Source organism: Neophocaena asiaeorientalis, unplaced genomic scaffold, assembly GCF_003031525.2.
Source record: "Neophocaena asiaeorientalis asiaeorientalis breed wild unplaced genomic scaffold, Neophocaena_asiaeorientalis_V1.1 scaffold170, whole genome shotgun sequence".
NCBI classification, from domain to species: Eukaryota; Metazoa; Chordata; class Mammalia; order Artiodactyla; family Phocoenidae; genus Neophocaena; species Neophocaena asiaeorientalis.
Window position 1 is genome coordinate 406693 of NW_020172463.1, and position 17473 is coordinate 424165.

General features: G+C 40.5%; 1 protein-coding gene across 1 annotated transcript in view; it reads left to right on the top strand.

The window, feature by feature from the left end:
* The window catches only part of SLC26A5 (solute carrier family 26 member 5), a 50905-nt gene extending 34573 nt beyond the window's left edge, over window positions 1-16332 (top strand). Inside the window, exons 9-19 of the mRNA XM_024738104.1 lie at window positions 513-660; window positions 1710-1823; window positions 2617-2694; window positions 3374-3469; window positions 3744-3850; window positions 7762-7831; window positions 8954-9046; window positions 9773-9880; window positions 10762-10962; window positions 11569-11623; window positions 12798-16332. Of these exons, the coding sequence (XP_024593872.1) occupies window positions 513-660; window positions 1710-1823; window positions 2617-2694; window positions 3374-3469; window positions 3744-3850; window positions 7762-7831; window positions 8954-9046; window positions 9773-9880; window positions 10762-10962; window positions 11569-11623; window positions 12798-12982 (1255 nt within the window). The 3' untranslated portion in view covers window positions 12983-16332. The remainder of the gene's footprint in view (window positions 1-512; window positions 661-1709; window positions 1824-2616; window positions 2695-3373; window positions 3470-3743; window positions 3851-7761; window positions 7832-8953; window positions 9047-9772; window positions 9881-10761; window positions 10963-11568; window positions 11624-12797) is intronic.
* Window positions 16333-17473: the final 1141 nt, after the last annotated feature.

Sequence of the window (17473 nt, forward strand, 5' to 3'; positions counted from 1 at the left end):
GCTCATTTCCCACGTTAGACACTCACCTAAAGGGATCCAGGGAAGAAGCAGGGTCCTTACATCAAACAGCAAGGGAGAGCAGTGAGTACCTAGTGTTGCCTGGACAGTAGTAATTCTCTGATATGATAGCCCCTGTCCACCTCCCTCCTCACCTCAGTTTTTGGTTCGAATGTCTTGTGGCATCTGAGCGCTTCGCTGACCCTCTCCTCTACCTGCTCTGAGTCTTACTTACACCTGCCATACGGGCTGCCGTGAGGTATGAGGTTACTCCTTTTCTAAATAAAACGGCATTTGATCTCTGCTGATAACCCATTCAGGTAGAAAGCCGGCACTCTGGGGTTGGGGCCTGGAAAGAACTTGTGTGTCAAAGAGGGCCCTGCTTTTTGCCAAACAAGTACCCAAGTGTTGATCACCTCATCTGCAGATAATGCCCCCCTACAATGCTCCCCTCTAGCTGCATGTTTTTTTCCAGTGGTCACAATGCCCAGGTTAAAGTCAGCTTCACCTTTCAGGCTGCTACCTCCGGCCAATCCAGACACCAGCCTCTTCCACCTTGTGTACGTGGATGCCATTGCCATAGCCATCGTTGGATTTTCAGTGACCATCTCAATGGCCAAGACCTTGGCAAATAAGCATGGCTACCAGGTTGATGGCAATCAGGTAAAAATCATTAATTTCCTGCAGATGTTTCCTGGTGGCACAGTCATCTTGCTCTACTGTAGGAGACAAATAAACTGGATTTCTCCATCTTGGTAGAAAAAAAATTACTTTGGTGATGGATGTATTTGAGGCATGTGTTTATTCAACACTACAGTTTTTTCGTGGTTTGTGTGCCTTAAATCATCAGAACACTGAGGTACAGACTCCTACCTCACCTCCTCAGTAGGTGCAATCTCCACTCTGAGGTTGACAGTTTGCCATACTCCTCTAGGCGCTGTCCCTATTTTTAAAGCTCACAGCCTGAGAATCTAATGTTTTTCCAGAACCATTTTTACTCTACAGGAAAGCCTTCTCTTTGTTCACTGAACTTTGAGTTTATGATTCATCACTTAAACCCCACAATACATTCTTTGCTGCCTTCTTTTATAAGATAGCTACAGATAAAGTATTTAATCTGAATACCATGAGCCATTATTTGTTTCTAAGATAAATACCCAGTGTGTATTTATCTTAGAAATTCACACTGTGCATTTCTAAGAGGAGACTAGACGCTCCATATTCATACGAGACACAGTGATCCATCTAGGAAACCCGGAAGTTGCCCTGAGATCAGGACTCACTCACTGGTCCCAAGAGGACACTGGCATGGGTTCCTTGATGAGCAAGAGCCCAGGCATTTAAAAGATGCCAGCAGTCCTATTCACCAATAACTTTCTCTTAAACGACAAAAATATTTTGTCCGTTTTGCTGCAGTTTTCTTTAAAAACAAAAGCATTATTTGTGTAGAGTGTGTTTGGGAAAGAGGGGGCTAGGTGGTGAGCGCAACATTTATCTCCAACACAATAAAAATTCAAGGTGTTTTTCTTGAATTAATTCAAGAAATTAATGCATTAATTCCTGTTTTGAACTCATGTTAAACAAATTCTTGTATCTGGAAAGAGAATGAAGAGACAGCCTGTGCTGCTGAAAATGTGCATTAAATGGGCCATCATGCCTGGCTTCCTGAAAAATAACTGATCTCTTTTGTGCTTTGCTTCCACGTGGAAAAGGAGCTCATTGCCCTGGGACTGTGCAATTCCACTGGCTCACTCTTCCAGACTTTTGCAATTTCATGCTCCTTGTCTCGAAGCCTTGTCCAGGAGGGAACTGGAGGGAAGACACAGGTGCGTATGCAACTGGCCTCCAAGGTCTGGTGATTTGGGTGATAAACTTTAATCTGTTGATTGTATTCTGCCTGAAGATCCATGCTCCAGTGAGCTGTGTATGAATCAGAGAAAGGCATGATTGGTTGAAGCAAATCACAAGGAACTGAATCTACAGGAAAGGGGTATATTCGCCAGTCAAATCGAAAAATTAAACAACACTCCCTGCTACCAGTAAACCTCAAAGTTCAGACATAGGATGTTGTCATGAAAGCCTGAGAGTGAGTATGGGCAGGATGCCAGCACCATCCAATAGACCTTTCTGCTGTGATGGAAATGTTTGATATTTGTACTGTCTAGTGTGGCAGCCACTAGCCACATGTAGCTCTTGAGCACTTGAAATGTAGCTAGTGCAACCAAGACCTGAATTTTTAATTTTATTTGATTTTACTTTTTAAGATGTAAATAGCCACATGTGGCTAGTGACTACCACTTTGGATGGTAAAAGTCTTATCTGAACTCTTCTGGCCCCTGTGAGTCTGGGGTCAGCACCATACATCTCTTTTCCCCCACCCCTGGCACGGGCATTTCATTCAGGGTATTTAAATATTTCAGCTTCTGGTTTAAAGGCTATATGAGGAACCAAAACCTCAGAAAGGGAGTGGGAATGAGTTACAGGTTTATGTAATGGTATGGATGACTTATATGAAGCCATATCTTACCACAGTGATTATCAAAAGACTAAGACCAACCGATGCCCCGCCTCTTACTCAGGTCTCCTAAAAGCCCCTTCCACGTGTCTTCTCTCATTCAGCTTGCAGGTTGTTTGGCCTCATTAATGATTCTGCTGGTCATATTAGCCACTGGATTCCTCTTTGAATCATTACCCCAGGTATGTAGCTTAGACTTGGTGTGAGGTTTTCTCATGTATAGAGACTTTGCTATTTTATTTGTTTATATTTTTGTGGCTGTCTCATGGGTTTTTACTGTAACCCTAGTGAGGTGGTATGAGAAAGGGCCAAGGCTAGGTTCAATATCCTGTTCCGCAGCCTGCCAGCAACGGGGACCTAGGGAAAGCCATCTCAGCATCTTTGATTCTCAGTTTCTTTATCTGCAAAGTGGAGGTTTTGGCTTGGCTAATCTCCAAGGTCCTTCTCTCTTTGATCTTCTATGACCTTATACTCCCATTAAAAATTTGAGGTGGCCTACACTCATAAAACGTTTAGTTACTGGAACATTTAATCTAGTAGAGCTCAGGAATGCTATAGCATGGAGAAAATCATAATGCAGGAAGACCATGGGTAAGATAAGTCCTTGAGTACAGTTTAATTCTGAACCTCTTGACCACCATGCAGGTTTGCTACTAGGATATAAGCCTGGTTTTCAAGTCCCATTTTAGCTAACCAAGTCCTGAAAATCCAGGTGTTCTTGTCTCCACATGTACCATCACTGCCCTGTAGTAAGGGAGTGGGGAAAGGACGGTGGGAGGGCAGCCGCAGGACAGTGAAGGGCCAGCAGAGGGGGTCTCTGGACACAAGAGGAGAGGCACACATGAATGTGCTGTGTTTCAGGCTGTGCTGTCGGCCATTGTGATCGTCAACCTGAAAGGAATGTTTATGCAATTCTCAGATCTCCCCTTTTTCTGGAGAACCAGCAAGATAGAGCTGGTAAGTAACAAAGGTGATTGCTAGGTGAATATGTCATAGCAACAAATGTATTGTTGCTGATAAAAATGTGAGAAAGATAAGTTACTGTGGCCAGTTATTATATTCAGTATCCAGTTAGGCAACAAGGCTAGGTACTCTGTGTGTGTGTGTGTGTGTGTGTGTGTGTGTGTGTGTGTGTGAGTGTGTGTGTGTGTGTGTGTGTGTGTGTGAGAGTGAGTGACTCTTAGGAAATTTTTCACAAGATTCTACCTGAAGCTTTCTGTCTTTTGTTTAGACCATCTGGCTTACCACTTTTGTTTCCTCCTTGTTCCTGGGATTGGACTATGGCTTGATTACTGCTGTGATCATCGCACTGATGACTGTGATTTACAGAACACAGAGGTGAGTGCACAGATTGGCATGGGTGTGCGTCCTGCCTGAGACTGCAACAGTGAGTTTAAATGTAGATCAAAGCTCGATCTGGTCAAAGTAAGCTCTTTGGTTACTTCTGGTCAGCATGAAAGGGCACTGAGGACTCATGGGGCTTGTTGACTAAATAAACTGCCAAATGAAAAACTCAGTATGATTGTGCCAGATGCTCTACTCTTATCACAGTTTATAATTCCATCAGTGGTTTTCTTAAAAGAGCCTAGTTTGTCTCATGGTTCCTGCCATTCTGGCCCCTGTGGCACCCTGGTTTATTTACCCTCTTGTGAGGGTAAATGAACTGTGTGTTCTTGCAGTCTGCTTTGGCACCGGGTGCTGACATAGGTTTTGATAACATGGAGCAGACGCTGACACCAAGTTATCCAATGTGGGGCTTCAGCTGTTCCTTCCTCCACCCTGAAATATTATCACCTGTCATCTCTTCTCCTAGTACGAAGCTGAGTCCAATGGGGAAGGTATAAAATAACTTTAAAAAAATACTCTGTTCATGATAAATAAATAAATCACTATAAAGAAAAAAGAAAGGAAACATTATGTTTTCAAATAGTCTGACTTTGGAGTCAGACAACCTTAGGTTCAAGTCCTGGCTGCACACGCTATATAAGCTCTGTGATTTTACGTGACCTGTTGGAGCCTCCGTCTCTGCCTCTATAAAATGAGACTATTACTTGCTGCCTCAAAGAGTCACAGTAAGGTTCAAATGAGAATAATGCACATGAAGAGCCTAGCACAGTGCCTGACACATCCTATGCACGCAACAAATTTAACACGGGAGGAATGAAAATGAGGTTAGTCTGTTTTTGCCTGTAGTTGCAAATCACACGATAGTTCTTAAAGTTTTGATTGTGGTATATTGAAGGGCTGCTAGATGGAAATGATGGGATGCTTCCCACTCTACAGCGTAGGAAATGAGCATTTTCCTCTTTAGAAACGACATAGAGGGAAATGTAAACATGTGGAATCTAAACTCAAAAGTTACACTGTTTTTAATAACAAACTCTACCCTGTCACCCACTTTTATGTTTTTGTTTGTTTGGTTTTGGTTTTTGGGGTTTTTTTTTTTGTGGTACGCAGGCCTCTCACTGTTGTGGCCTCTCCTATTGCGGAGCACAGGCTCCGGACGCGCAGGCTCAGCGGCCATGGCTCACGGGCCCAGCAGCTCCGCGGCATGTGGGATCTTCCCGGACCGGGGCACAAACCCGTGTCCCCTGCATCGGCAGGCAGACTCTCAACCACCGCACCACCAGGGAAGCCCTCCCCCCCATTTTTATACGAGCATTATTAGTGCATGCAAGAGTTCTTTATCTCAGAGCTTTAGTGAACATCATGGTTTAAAAATATCTATATCCTTTAACAAGCCATGGTATAGAATTGGAGATTTTTTTTTCACTTTTTGGTGTTTTTTTTTTTTTACCCAAATAATAGTTTATGATTTCTTATCATAAATTTTAAAGTTAGGCAGGTTGTTTTTTAAATGCTCTGCTTATTTTTCTCCCCCAAATAATTAACTAAAGTTCATTTTTAATGTTCTGTCCCTGTTGGTGATTGTGCTGGGTCTTTGTAGGTTAGAGTTTAGGGAGCCAGTACCAAGGCTACATGTTTATTTTCAGCTGCTTCTTTCTCTGTAATTAGGGCATGCTGTCCAGAGAGGGCTAGTGCTTCACTGGCTTTGCTTGTCTTCCAAACACCCAGATTCCCTCAAAGCCCACATGGTCAAGGGACAATCAGTTCATCAACAAATAGTTCCTTATGCCTCCTCCATGCAGGCGCTGTGGGTGATGCTATAAATGTGACAGAAATTCAATTTTTGCCCCCAAGCGGGGGCAAAACATATTAAAATAATTATAATCTTATAATCTTAATTGGACAGTTTTTTTGGAGGGACTACTGGGTTCCCAGGGAGATACTAGACTCTAGGGATATTGCAGTAAATAAAACATAGTCCTTCCCTTCAAAAAGGCTGCACTCTTCCAAGTATGACAGATACGTAATGATAATGATGGTGCTAATCATGGTAATGAAGTAGTGGTGGCACTAAATTCCTGTAATTAGTTATGTGCCTGGCTGTGTGCGAAGATCCACGCTTTATGTCATTCATCCTTCCAGCCCAAATGACTGTTAGCATCCCCGTTTCACAGATGGGGAAACTGAGGCCTAGGTCGATTGAGTAACTTCGATCACACGGCAACTGGTAGGCAATGATTCAAATACGAGTTTTTGTGAATCCAGAGGCTAACTCTTAATCAGCATTTTATAATCCATCTTCAAGAAATTGGAATACACAGTTGTAAGTGCTTCAGTTAAGTGTAAGCAAGGTACAAGTGATAAGAAGCATAAGAGATGGCCAAATAAAACCCCATCAGAGTTCATAAAGAGAGACTTTCTTGCTCCTGGGGTGATTAGGGAAGAAACAGGGAGTATTTAGACCTGAGGAAGTGGGATTCCAGAGCACTCCAACTGGTCAGGAAGGCCTTTTCCTCATCTGCCTGTTGAAATCCACGTAAGTTTAGACCCCGCTCACCCAGCCAGAGAGATCCCAGCTCCCCTGTGTGCCCACGGCAGCATTGTGGTCCTCCAGCACCTCACAAGTCTCCCAGTTACTTGTGTACTTGTGTGGTCCCCGTGTCCACCCCTCACTCACCTCCGCCCACTGGCACTAGACTGCAACATGTGGACAACGTTTCGAGTCTCGTATGGAAGGTTTTCTCATAATTGGGAACTCAACTGAGAACCTTGCCTCTCATCTCCAGTGTCAGTCGTTGGTGTTATATTTGTCCACAGATGTCACTAGACTGTGAGCACCTTGGTTGTGTACACGAGGTTCCTAGAGCCCAGTACCAGCATATAGTGTGTGTTCTCTGAATGCTTGTTGAAGGAATCCACCTAGAAAAACCCCTGACATTTCTGCTGTAGATTCTGACTCACAAAGCACTTGCACATATGCGCTGAGAACACCAGAGCGTAGTAACGAGACCATGGAATGTCCATACAAGACCTTGAGCCATATTCTGACTCTGCCAAGCTCTCTGACCTTGAACAGCTCACCTAACCCCACTGGACTTCAATTTCTCTTCCACATGACGGCAGAAATAAGCCCAGTAGGATTTTTCATGGGCTATAATAAGGTAATATCAGGTGCTTAAGAAGTAGTACCTGTCATCATTTCAGTATCTAATTTGAGCCAGACTGTCCTATAAAAAGAATTCGGAATTTGTGCTTTTAAAAAATAATGTTTAAAATCTATTCACACCAGCCTTCAGAAAACTTTCTATGCTGATTTGAGATTTTTTTCTCCCCACACCTTCTGTTGACTAACCCCCCGCCCACTGCTCCATGAGTCAGAGACTCTTATTAGAGACAAAATGAAAATCCCCTCTCCTGCTTTAGAATTAAAACAGGAAGATAATTCTATCTACCCAGTAACATGAGATCGAGTTACACATGTCCCTGGCATGGTTTGAACTCTGCACAATTCATTTTTGCCCCCATCTTTAGATGCCTGAGTCTTTTGTCTTGATCTGGTTGTGTGTGTGCTATCTGGATGGTATGTACAGGATGTGTGTGTAGTGTTATGTAGTGGGTATGTACGTGGTGTGCGTATGTGCTGTGTGTGGGGGCTCTGTGTGTTGTGAGGTGTATGTGTTGTGTGTGTATATAGCGTACGTCTTGGGGATGTGTGTGGGGTGTGTTAGCCTTGGAATGGCACTGGGAATGTGAATATATGTGGAGCCCTTCCGAAGAGGCACCATAAAAGGATCAAGTATCCCTGAAGTCACTAGCAAATCCAACGTGCAGAACCTCGTGTTTACGTCAAGTCCTGCGCATCAGCACGTTGGTATTTTAACACGCTCCTTCTCTGTCTTCAGTCCGAGCTACATAGTCCTTGGGCAGCTTCCTGACACTGATGTGTACATTGACATAGACGCGTATGAGGAGGTAGGACCTTTTTCTATCATTTTAAATGGTTGTAAGCATGTGATGTGACTGGCCAACTAGATATTATTTTTACTTAGGACAAAGAGTGGGGTGGAGAGCAGGGAGGTGTGGTGGTCAAAGCGAAAAGCCTGAACTTCAGTGTACTGTCTGGATTCAGTTTTACAGTTTATACTACACATCAGTTACACAACCTCTAATATTTATTTTTCCTCCTTTTTTAATGAGGATAAATATATATTCTTGGACTTAAAGTATATGTTTACAAAATACTGAGGCTGTTTGCCAGGGTGGTCTGTATGGGCGTGATTTCCTTCTGATGAATTTAAACTGGTGGTAAAATACTAGTATTAGCAGTGTAGAATGTAGGTGGTGGGGCTATGGAATTTTCCCGCTTCATTTTTTTTCCTGCTTCATTTTTTTAATATATAAATATTTCTATTCTATTTTATTTATGTTTGGCCACATTGGGTCTTTGTTGGCAGTGCACGGGCTTCTCATTGTGGTAGCGTCTTGTTGCGGAGCACGGGCTCTAGGCTCATGGGCTTCAGTAGTTGTGGCTCACGGGTTCTAGAGCGCAGGTTCAGTAGTTGCGGCGCACGGGCTTAGTTGCTCTGCGGCATGTGGGATCTTCCCGGACCGAGACCCCAACCCATGTCCCCTGCATTGGCAGGCGGATTCTTAACCACTGCACATGAGGCTTCTTGATAAAATTTTCACTTGGGTCCATTTCACTCCTGCCTACGTTCTGTGAATCAACCAGTATCAGCCTCTGTTCATTTTATTTGGCTGCTTGTCACAGTCTGAGTGGCAGCTTCGCCTTTCCTACCCACTTCTTTTTTTTTTTTAATATTTCAGTTTCTTCTTTGTACTTTATGGTAAAAATGAAACAAAGAAAGACTTTTAAAAGAAATGAAAAGGTGTGCATTTTTAAAGGCGTTCTGCTCAGCACGCATTCCTCCAGAGCATGAGTAGGTCAGCTAGAGTGACATTATTTTATTTAAACACTGTCAGAGGTCACTTAGCAACTTCTGTATTAATTTTCAAGTTAGAAGAGGGAGACAATTGCTGTTTCGATTCTGAAATATTTCCATATATTAAATTCACTAACATTTTATTTCTCAGGTGAAAGAAGTTCCTGGAATAAAAATATTCCAAATAAATGCCCCAATTTATTATGCAAATAGTGACTTATATAGCAGTGCATTAAAAAGAAAGGTGAGTCACAAGAAACTAAGGGTGATTATTTCTGAGGAGGGAATCTGAGGATTGATAGGCATGGGGGGGTCACTTAAATGTCTTGGTATACCTTTTATACTACTTGTTTTTCTCTGCCTCTATTTTTTAAATTGTGGTATAATATACATAACTTAAAATTTATCTTTTTTGTTTTATTTCTCTTTACATAACTTAAAATTTATCATTTTAACCATTTGGAACTATACAAGTCAGTGGATGGAATTAAGTACATTCGCATTGTTGTGTAACCAACACCGCTATTCATTCTCTTTTATCATATGCATGTATTACCTTTTCAAAAATATATTTTTTTAAAGAAGCGAAAAACTAATTTTAAGTTTCTTATTCTTGGGTTCCTTTGATCATGATTAGGACTCCACCCCACACTCTCCAGCAAGGAGGAAAACCTTCCAGTCAATCCACAGAGTCTCTGAGAGATCTAAGTTTGAAAAATACTACTTTAAAATTCTCTTTCATATTTAGCTTCTGGTTGTCTTGAATCAAGACCAAGAATAAGAAAAGTTACTACTGTTCTTTTAACGAGGGATAACCCAGTTCAGGGCATCTGAGGGAAAGGTAGAGCAAGGGTTACGGTGATAATTTGGCATAGAAAACAGTCAGATGGAGAGATTTGAAGATTAATTGCTTTGGGTGGGTTCCTGGGAGCCAAGAAGTTATTTTTGCATATATTGCCCTTCTGTAAAGACTGGAGTGAACCCAGCCTTCATAATGGGAGCAAGAAGAAAGGCCATGAAGAAGTATGCTAAGGAAGTTGGAAATGCCAACATGGCCAATGCAACCGTCGTCAAAGTGGTGAGTGATCCCTTCATTGTAACTTTCCCTTGTCTCTTGATCTGCAGTGCCCCCCACCTTTATTCATGATTGAAGGTTTTTTTTGTTTGTTTTTGTTTTTTTTTTTTTTTGCGGTACGCGGGCCTCTCGCTGTTGTGGCCTCTCCCGTTGCGGAGCACAGGCTCCGGACGCACAGGCCCAGCGGCCATGGCTCACGGGCCCAGCCGCTCCGCGGCATGTGGGATCTTCCCGGACCGGGGCACGAACCCGTGTCCCCTGCATGGGCAGGCGGACTCCCAACCACTGCGCCACCAGGGAAGCCCCATGACTGAAGTTTTAACACAGCATCAAGTCCCTAAAGTAGGAAAGCTTAGAAACAAGCTAAGTATCCTTTGTATATTAAAGATACATGGTAAGGTCAGTTATGAGAATGCTTCTGAAATAAGTAGTGATAGGAGCCCAGGAAAACATGGTTTTGAAAAATAGAAATCACACAGTACCTTAATAAATGTTACCGTTATTACTTTGTCAGAGATTCATTCAGCTGATAGTAAAAAAACCTCAAAGACTGGTTTTTGTCTGTGGTCTGTGGTCTGTCATGTTGAAGTTAATGGGACTATTTTAGAAGTTAGGGGAAAATGTATATGATGACTAAAGAGAGTAGATTTCATTGGACAAAAGAAAAAGAGGAGGAAGAAAAAAAGAAACACCTAAAACTGAATATTGTGTATATATCCTTTTTTGTCATATTACAGGGCTAGGATATAGCAAATATTTTGGAAATGGTCTGGTATAGTCAGAAACTTGAGCATATGAGGACTAATTTTTCCCTCATAAATCTTTCTCAGAACCGAAATATGAGTTGTTCATAGCACTCTGGTTTGGTTTGATTTTTAACACAGGATGCAGAAGTAGATGGAGAAGATGGCACCAAGCCTGAGGAAGAGGAGGATGAAATAAAATATCCCCCAATAGTCACCAAGAGCACACTTCCTGAGGAACTGCAAAGATTTATGCCCCCAGGGGATAACGTGCACACCATCATTCTGGATTTTACGCAAGTCAATTTTATGGATTCCGTTGGTGTAAAAACTCTGGCAGGGGTAAGCATCATCTTTAACAAGTCTTTTAGTATCTCTGTGCCCAGTATCACCATCATTAAAATCAGAGAATTGAACTAGGGTCCTTTTTCAACTCTCAGAATTTTGTTGTTGTTTTTGTTTTTCAACTTTTGATTGTGGAATATATTGAAAATATACAAAATAAAGAGCAGAGTGTAATGAACCCCCATGTAACTATCACTCAGATTCAACTATTATCAGTTCATGGTCAATTTTGTTTCATTTATCCCCACGCCCATTTTCCCCTTCTCTTATTTTGAAGCACATCCCACTCATCATATAATCTGTAAATATTACAGTATATACCTCTTCGAGAAGATTCTTTTAAAAACCATTACCATAATACCTTTATTACACTTGAATAAAATTTGACAAGAATTCTTTGATGTTCCAAATTATCACTGTTGATATAAAAATCAAACAAAATACAGATTTTTAAATGATTAGTTCAAAATGCATAATTATTGAAGTGGAGTAGCTCAAGTGAATGAACCAGAGCATCTTATATCACTAAATACGTATTGGTAGAAAGAAACTTGCACCTCACAGAGTCAAGAGAAATTAAACTTTATTTCAACATTATTACAGATTGTAAAAGAATATGGAGATGTCGGCATTTATGTGTATTTAGCAGGATGCAGCGGTGAGTACACTTTTAGAATGGGAGAAGTTTTAACATTTTGGTTTTGTTTCTGTTTTTTAAATAACTGCATTTGGAAGTATTTTCCCTTAATTTTAGTTTTAGGTGAAAATGAAAATTATTCTGAAAATCTAAAGCTAGCTTTGAAAGTTGCCACTTACAGCACTCACATCCCTGGGTTACTTGGTGGTAGGCCTCCTGCACAGGAGTTGGAGGAAAGGAGCTAATAAACCATTGTTCAGGGCTGGTATATTTTTTTAGTAATTATTTATGTAATGGCTGCCATAAACATAGTTATATAAAATCATTTAGGTTTTTCCAGACAATGCCTGCTCTTTTTGTTTTAATATAAATTTTGGCTAAAACAGTGCTTGAAAATGAAATTCACATAAAGGCATCACTTTTCACCTACCGAAATAGCAAAAATTGAAAATGTTTGACAGCAGGCTCTGTAGGCTCACTGTGGGACAACAGGAACCCTCAGACATTGCTGGTGGGAGTGCAAACTGGAGCAGCCTCTGTGGAGGGCAGACAGGCATTTTCTTTCAAAATTACAAATGCATTTACCTTTAACCCAGCAAATCCAACAGTATGCTACACACATTCAAAATAAGACATGTACGTGGTTAATGATCGTAGTACTGTCTCTAAGAACAAAACACTAGAAAATATTTAGTTGTCAAAAGGGACCAGTTAAATAAACTAGGGTACATTTACACCATAGAATAATACCATGTATGGTAAAAAATAATTTTTATTATATCATTTTAATATTTAAACTATATGAAAGTGTTACTTTTTTAATGTTTAAGACTGACACCCAGAGTGTGGGCTAATTTTCTTCTTTTTTATTTATTGTTTACTGATTTATTTTATTTATTCTTGGCTGCATCAGGTCTTAGTTGCAGGATCTTTCATTGCAGCGCAACAGGCTTCTCTCTAGTTGTGGCGCGCAGGCTCCAGGGCACGTGGGCTCCGTAGTTTGTGGCACCCGGGCTCTCTAGCTGAGGCACGCCAGCTCAGTAGTTCTGGTGGGTGGGCTTAGTTGCCCCACGGCATGTGGGATCTTAGTTCCCCGACCAGGGATTGAACCACGTCCCCTGTATTGGAAGGTGGAGTCTTTACCACTGGACCACCAGGGAAGTCCCTGGGCTAATTTTCCCTTCTTCTTTTATAGCACAAGTCGTGAGTGACCTCACTCGAAATCAATTCTTTGAAAATCCTGCCTTACTGGATCTGCTGTTCCACAGCATTCACGATGCAGTCTTAGGCAGCCAAGTTCGAGAGGCACTTGCCGAACAGGAGGCCACGGCTGCTCCTCCCCAGGAGGACTCTGAGCCCAACGCCACTCCGGAAGCTTAGACGAGGAGCTCAGCCTGCGATGGGGTATGAGCTTCTCGTGAAATTACTAACCTACACACTTTAAATAGTAGACACTAAATGTTTTTTTCCTAAGGGTAAATACTACTAGTAGGTAAATACTAGTAAATACAAGGCTTGATTTGGAGGGTGAATGACGCATAGCAAGATGTATCTTACTTGTATTTTTTTAATTGACTATTTCAAAGATATTATTAGCCTCTTGCCTGTCTTTATTGTGTAGTGACATTTCTGTTACTCTTTAGTATTATCTTTGTGAACTTAAAGAATTTATTTAAGTACTTTATCCACAAATCAGATACCCTGTCACCAGATGGGTAGTAGTTCTTTGCTTTTGTACTTGTTGATCTACAGACTTTCTGGAATCAGTTATCTCACAGAGGAGGCAAACCCACAATTTTCTAGAAGTTCTTCTTTTAAAATAACCATTTATTGTTACAGAAGCAATGTAGGTACATTGCAGAAAATTAGAAAATATAGACAAGCAAAAATAAGGAAAACATTACATTACCAGCAAAGATTATTGCTAACACCTTAATGCATGTCCTTCCAGATCTTTTTCTATCCATATATATTTACATCTTTTAACCAAAATAAGATCATACTCTACATAGTGTTCTGTGACCTGTTCTTTTCAGTCATCCATCTTTGCTTTCTCATTCTAGAACATGTTTACCTCAGACCATATTCAAACTTCCCCAATTGTCTCCACAGTTGTAGTTGGTTTATCCAAACTAGTATTCATTCTGTGACCTTACACTACAAATGGTCATGTCCCCCTAAGTCCCATAACTGTGTCTTAATCTAGCACTGTCCCTTTTTTGATGACATTGACTTGTTAAAGGGAGTTAGGGCAGTTGTCCTGTAGAATCCCATCTTGTGAGTGTGTCCACTCACTTTTTCAAGGTGTTATTTAGTTTGTCCCTTTATTTCCTGAACTACCTATGATCTAGAAGTATGTCTAACTAAAGGCTTCATGAATTTGAATAAAACATTTCTTGCTAGATGAGATACATGCATAGATGAGGCACGTGCTTCAAATCGCATCACAACAGAAAACAAGTAATATCTAGTTGACCTATCATTAATGATGCTAAAATAAATCACTTGGATTAATATGACAACCAATCCCCCAATTATATTTTCTCCTTTGTGACTAGTGAGTTATCTGTATGGTGTTCCTTTGGCATTGAATGAATGCCCAGTTCTCCATTAGCCGTTCACCCAGAGGTTTTAACGTCTAGTGTTAATCCTTGCCTAAAGCAGCAATTTTATTAAGGTGTGTGAATTTTCTTTTCCAATTCTTTCATTTCTTCTGCATTTATCAATTGGTGTTTCCGTGTAAACTACAGCTTTCCCTCAACTTGAATTATTTAGTCATCCTTAAATATAGTTCTTACTGGAAGGGCAGGTTAAATTATTTTTTTTCCATTTGGTTATCAACTTCAAAGTAAGGAGTTGGTTTAATAGATGGTGACGAATTAGGTTCTTTTTCCTTTTTCCTATAATTATACACTCATGAATTGTTGTAGTTTTAATGTGTTTCAGTGCATTATAGTTATTCTTTTTGGTGTTCAAATTGTCACACCTGTGGCCAGTAGGAGGCCCTAGAAGTTTTGTTGTTGTTGCTAAAACTGATTTACCACATATTTTAGAAAACTGACTCCTGGGTATAATTTAATACCTTCCTTCTAAATCCACAGAGTTAGTTAATTCTTCATCAAACTCAGTTTTAAGCCGATGAGTGAGTAAAATGCTGTTTGAAGCATTTTCTCTACAGTTGTTCAAAAGGAGTAGGGAGACCTTTAAGCCAGTTTGTCATCAGAAGTTCCTGCTCCTGTAATTCTAACCACCTGCTCACTCCAAATCACAGCACAAGTATTAGCCAACCTGCCTAAAGCCTCATCTGCTAAGATTTCGTGCTAATAGTTGTTGTTGTTTTTGTTTTTGTTTTACATGTTTCCTTATTGACTCCTTGTTTTAGTTTTCATGAAGAAAACACTTCCAGGGGAAAAGTGCATCAGGAAAGAAGTAGGTTAGCATGGGTCTAGTCCAAACCAAACCCTATGGCTTGTTTGCTTTAAGTCTTATCGAGTTTCTCAGTGACTTTACTAATTTAATTCAGAGTAGACCCCCGCCCCTTTCTAATCAATACTTTATCTAGATCTAGAGTGAAATTAGATTTGCAGTCATTTCCTTTGCAATCATCAGATACATCTGCATTCTGATACAGACTGCCTTCTGAAAGAGCATGTAGTTATAGGACCTCAGCTTGTACTAGAAACTTTTATAAAAGGGCTTGTATCGTTTCAGCCATTAAAGTAGAACTTAAGGATTTTAAACAATATTATAAAATATTTTATTGCGTAATCTTTAGCACCAGTCTTCAATAAATGCTTTACACACAGCAGATATTCAAGTCCTGGTTATTGATAGATTGAAAGCAGTATACAAAGAAAGTACTTGTCTGTAGCTTACAAATCTGTATTTAACTTTGCTGTCCTTTAATTTTTAACCTATTTTGAATAGAATTCTACCATGTACATAAAAAGCATTTAAGTCTTACTGAGGGGTAATATGTTTTTGTTTTGGCATGCCTCTGATATCATAAGAATGTATTTCAAAATGTATTCTATCTATATGTAAATATTTTGGGATGTTTTACTTAGAGTTATTTCATACGGTGGGAAATTTCCTGAATTCTTTTACTTACAATCAAGTTTTGTCTCTACCTCCTTCTTTCCGGACCTTAAAATCTGCTAGTATATACCTTTCTATGTTTTTCAGCCCTGGTTCAAATTCAGATTCTTACTGCCCTATCCAAAAGGGCATAATCCACACTGATGTATTATAGGGACTAGACTAGCCTCATTTTATGGAAATATGGGAAAGCCCTATTTCCAGGAAGGCCCCATATAGTGATGTTGTCTTTCTCAAATCCTGTGCAACATGACCATGGTTGTTCTCCGTCTCATGACCGGATGGAATATGTTTGCAAACAGTTTTGAACCAGGGCCCAGGAAATTCCTCATTCAGGTCATAGACGCTGACTGTACCATCATATGGCAGCTGAGAGGGATCCCAAGGCCAATCTCACCTGCAGTGGGACTCAGAGAAACAGTGAAGGGTATGAATCCTCTGCAGGCTCTGGGAGAAGCATTTTGTAGTTTTCAGGTAACATCTAAAATATCCATGTGGTTTGATCCTGTATCCTTACCCGTTTCACAGAGAAAGGAGGTGTCTGCCTCCCAAGGTACATGTAGAGAAAATGAGACTGCCCTCCAGTGTGTGGAGAGGGTAGCAAACCCAGAGAATCTGCCCCAGAGTGGGTGGGTGTGTTGTCCTGTTTGGGGAGTGGGGGGCGAGGGGGTACCCTTGTGTGGGGCTGAGGGAAGGAAGTGTATGTGGTGAAGACGACTTTATTGTGTCTGCCCCTTTAATTAATTCAAATTCTAAAATCAAACACAAGTTCCTTGGTATGAGCCTGTATGCTTTAGTGAGTGCAGAAATGCTTTTGGTCCTTTTTTTCAGCAATGCTTTTAGGATTCAGTGTGTAGATCTTGATAACATGGTTTGAGTGCTGATAAAAGTTGGTTTGAGGACTGATAAAAGTGTTATCTAATTCTCCAAACATATAGCTAACCAAAATGTGTGCGGTGGTTTTGAAACCCCTCAAATCCCAGCAGCAAAACGTTCAAAAGCCAGGACTGCACCAGGTAACCTGCCTGCTTAACTGACTTGGATTTAAACAAGTTTGAGCGTCTCAAAAACCTACTTTGCCTTTAAAAAAGGCTTACCAGGGTTTTCATTGTACTGGTGTATAGCATTTCAGCTTTATGTAACAGATGAACCTGAGCTTTGTGAAAATTAAATTTTATAAATCTAATCACATTTTTAAAATGTTTTTTAAAAGTTTTTTTTAAAGGATCGCTACAGTATTTTTCTGAAGTCATAAACCCTTTGTATTGATTTATCAGCACGCTAATATGTGTAAACATGTATGTCTGTACACACACATATACATGTGTTTATGCACACATACATATTTTAGGTGGAGGGAGTTACCAGTGAATGTGTATATTTTCTTTTTAAATGGGGTACAAACATGCTAATCTAGATAGCATTGATGCTATCTGCATACATATGCCTGGGTAGAAACACCCAGATTTTTCAGATAATTCATTGTGCATTGATTTGATGTGTGGCCAGTTAGATTTTCATCATGAAACTGAGATGTCAAGATTATTCACAGCCTATGACACATTAGGCCTGAGTGAGCACCACATAACCAACTTGAGTTGTCTCACGTTGGTGCATTCGATGTATGTGGCAATATGAACAAGTGGTAAGACTGAAGGAGTATGTTCTAAATGCTTACGTTGATCAAAACAGCACAAAAACATACATCTTTAGTCATTCACTTATCAGCATAACCTGGAAATGGTTCGCTTTCATACCTCATGAAAGACTAGG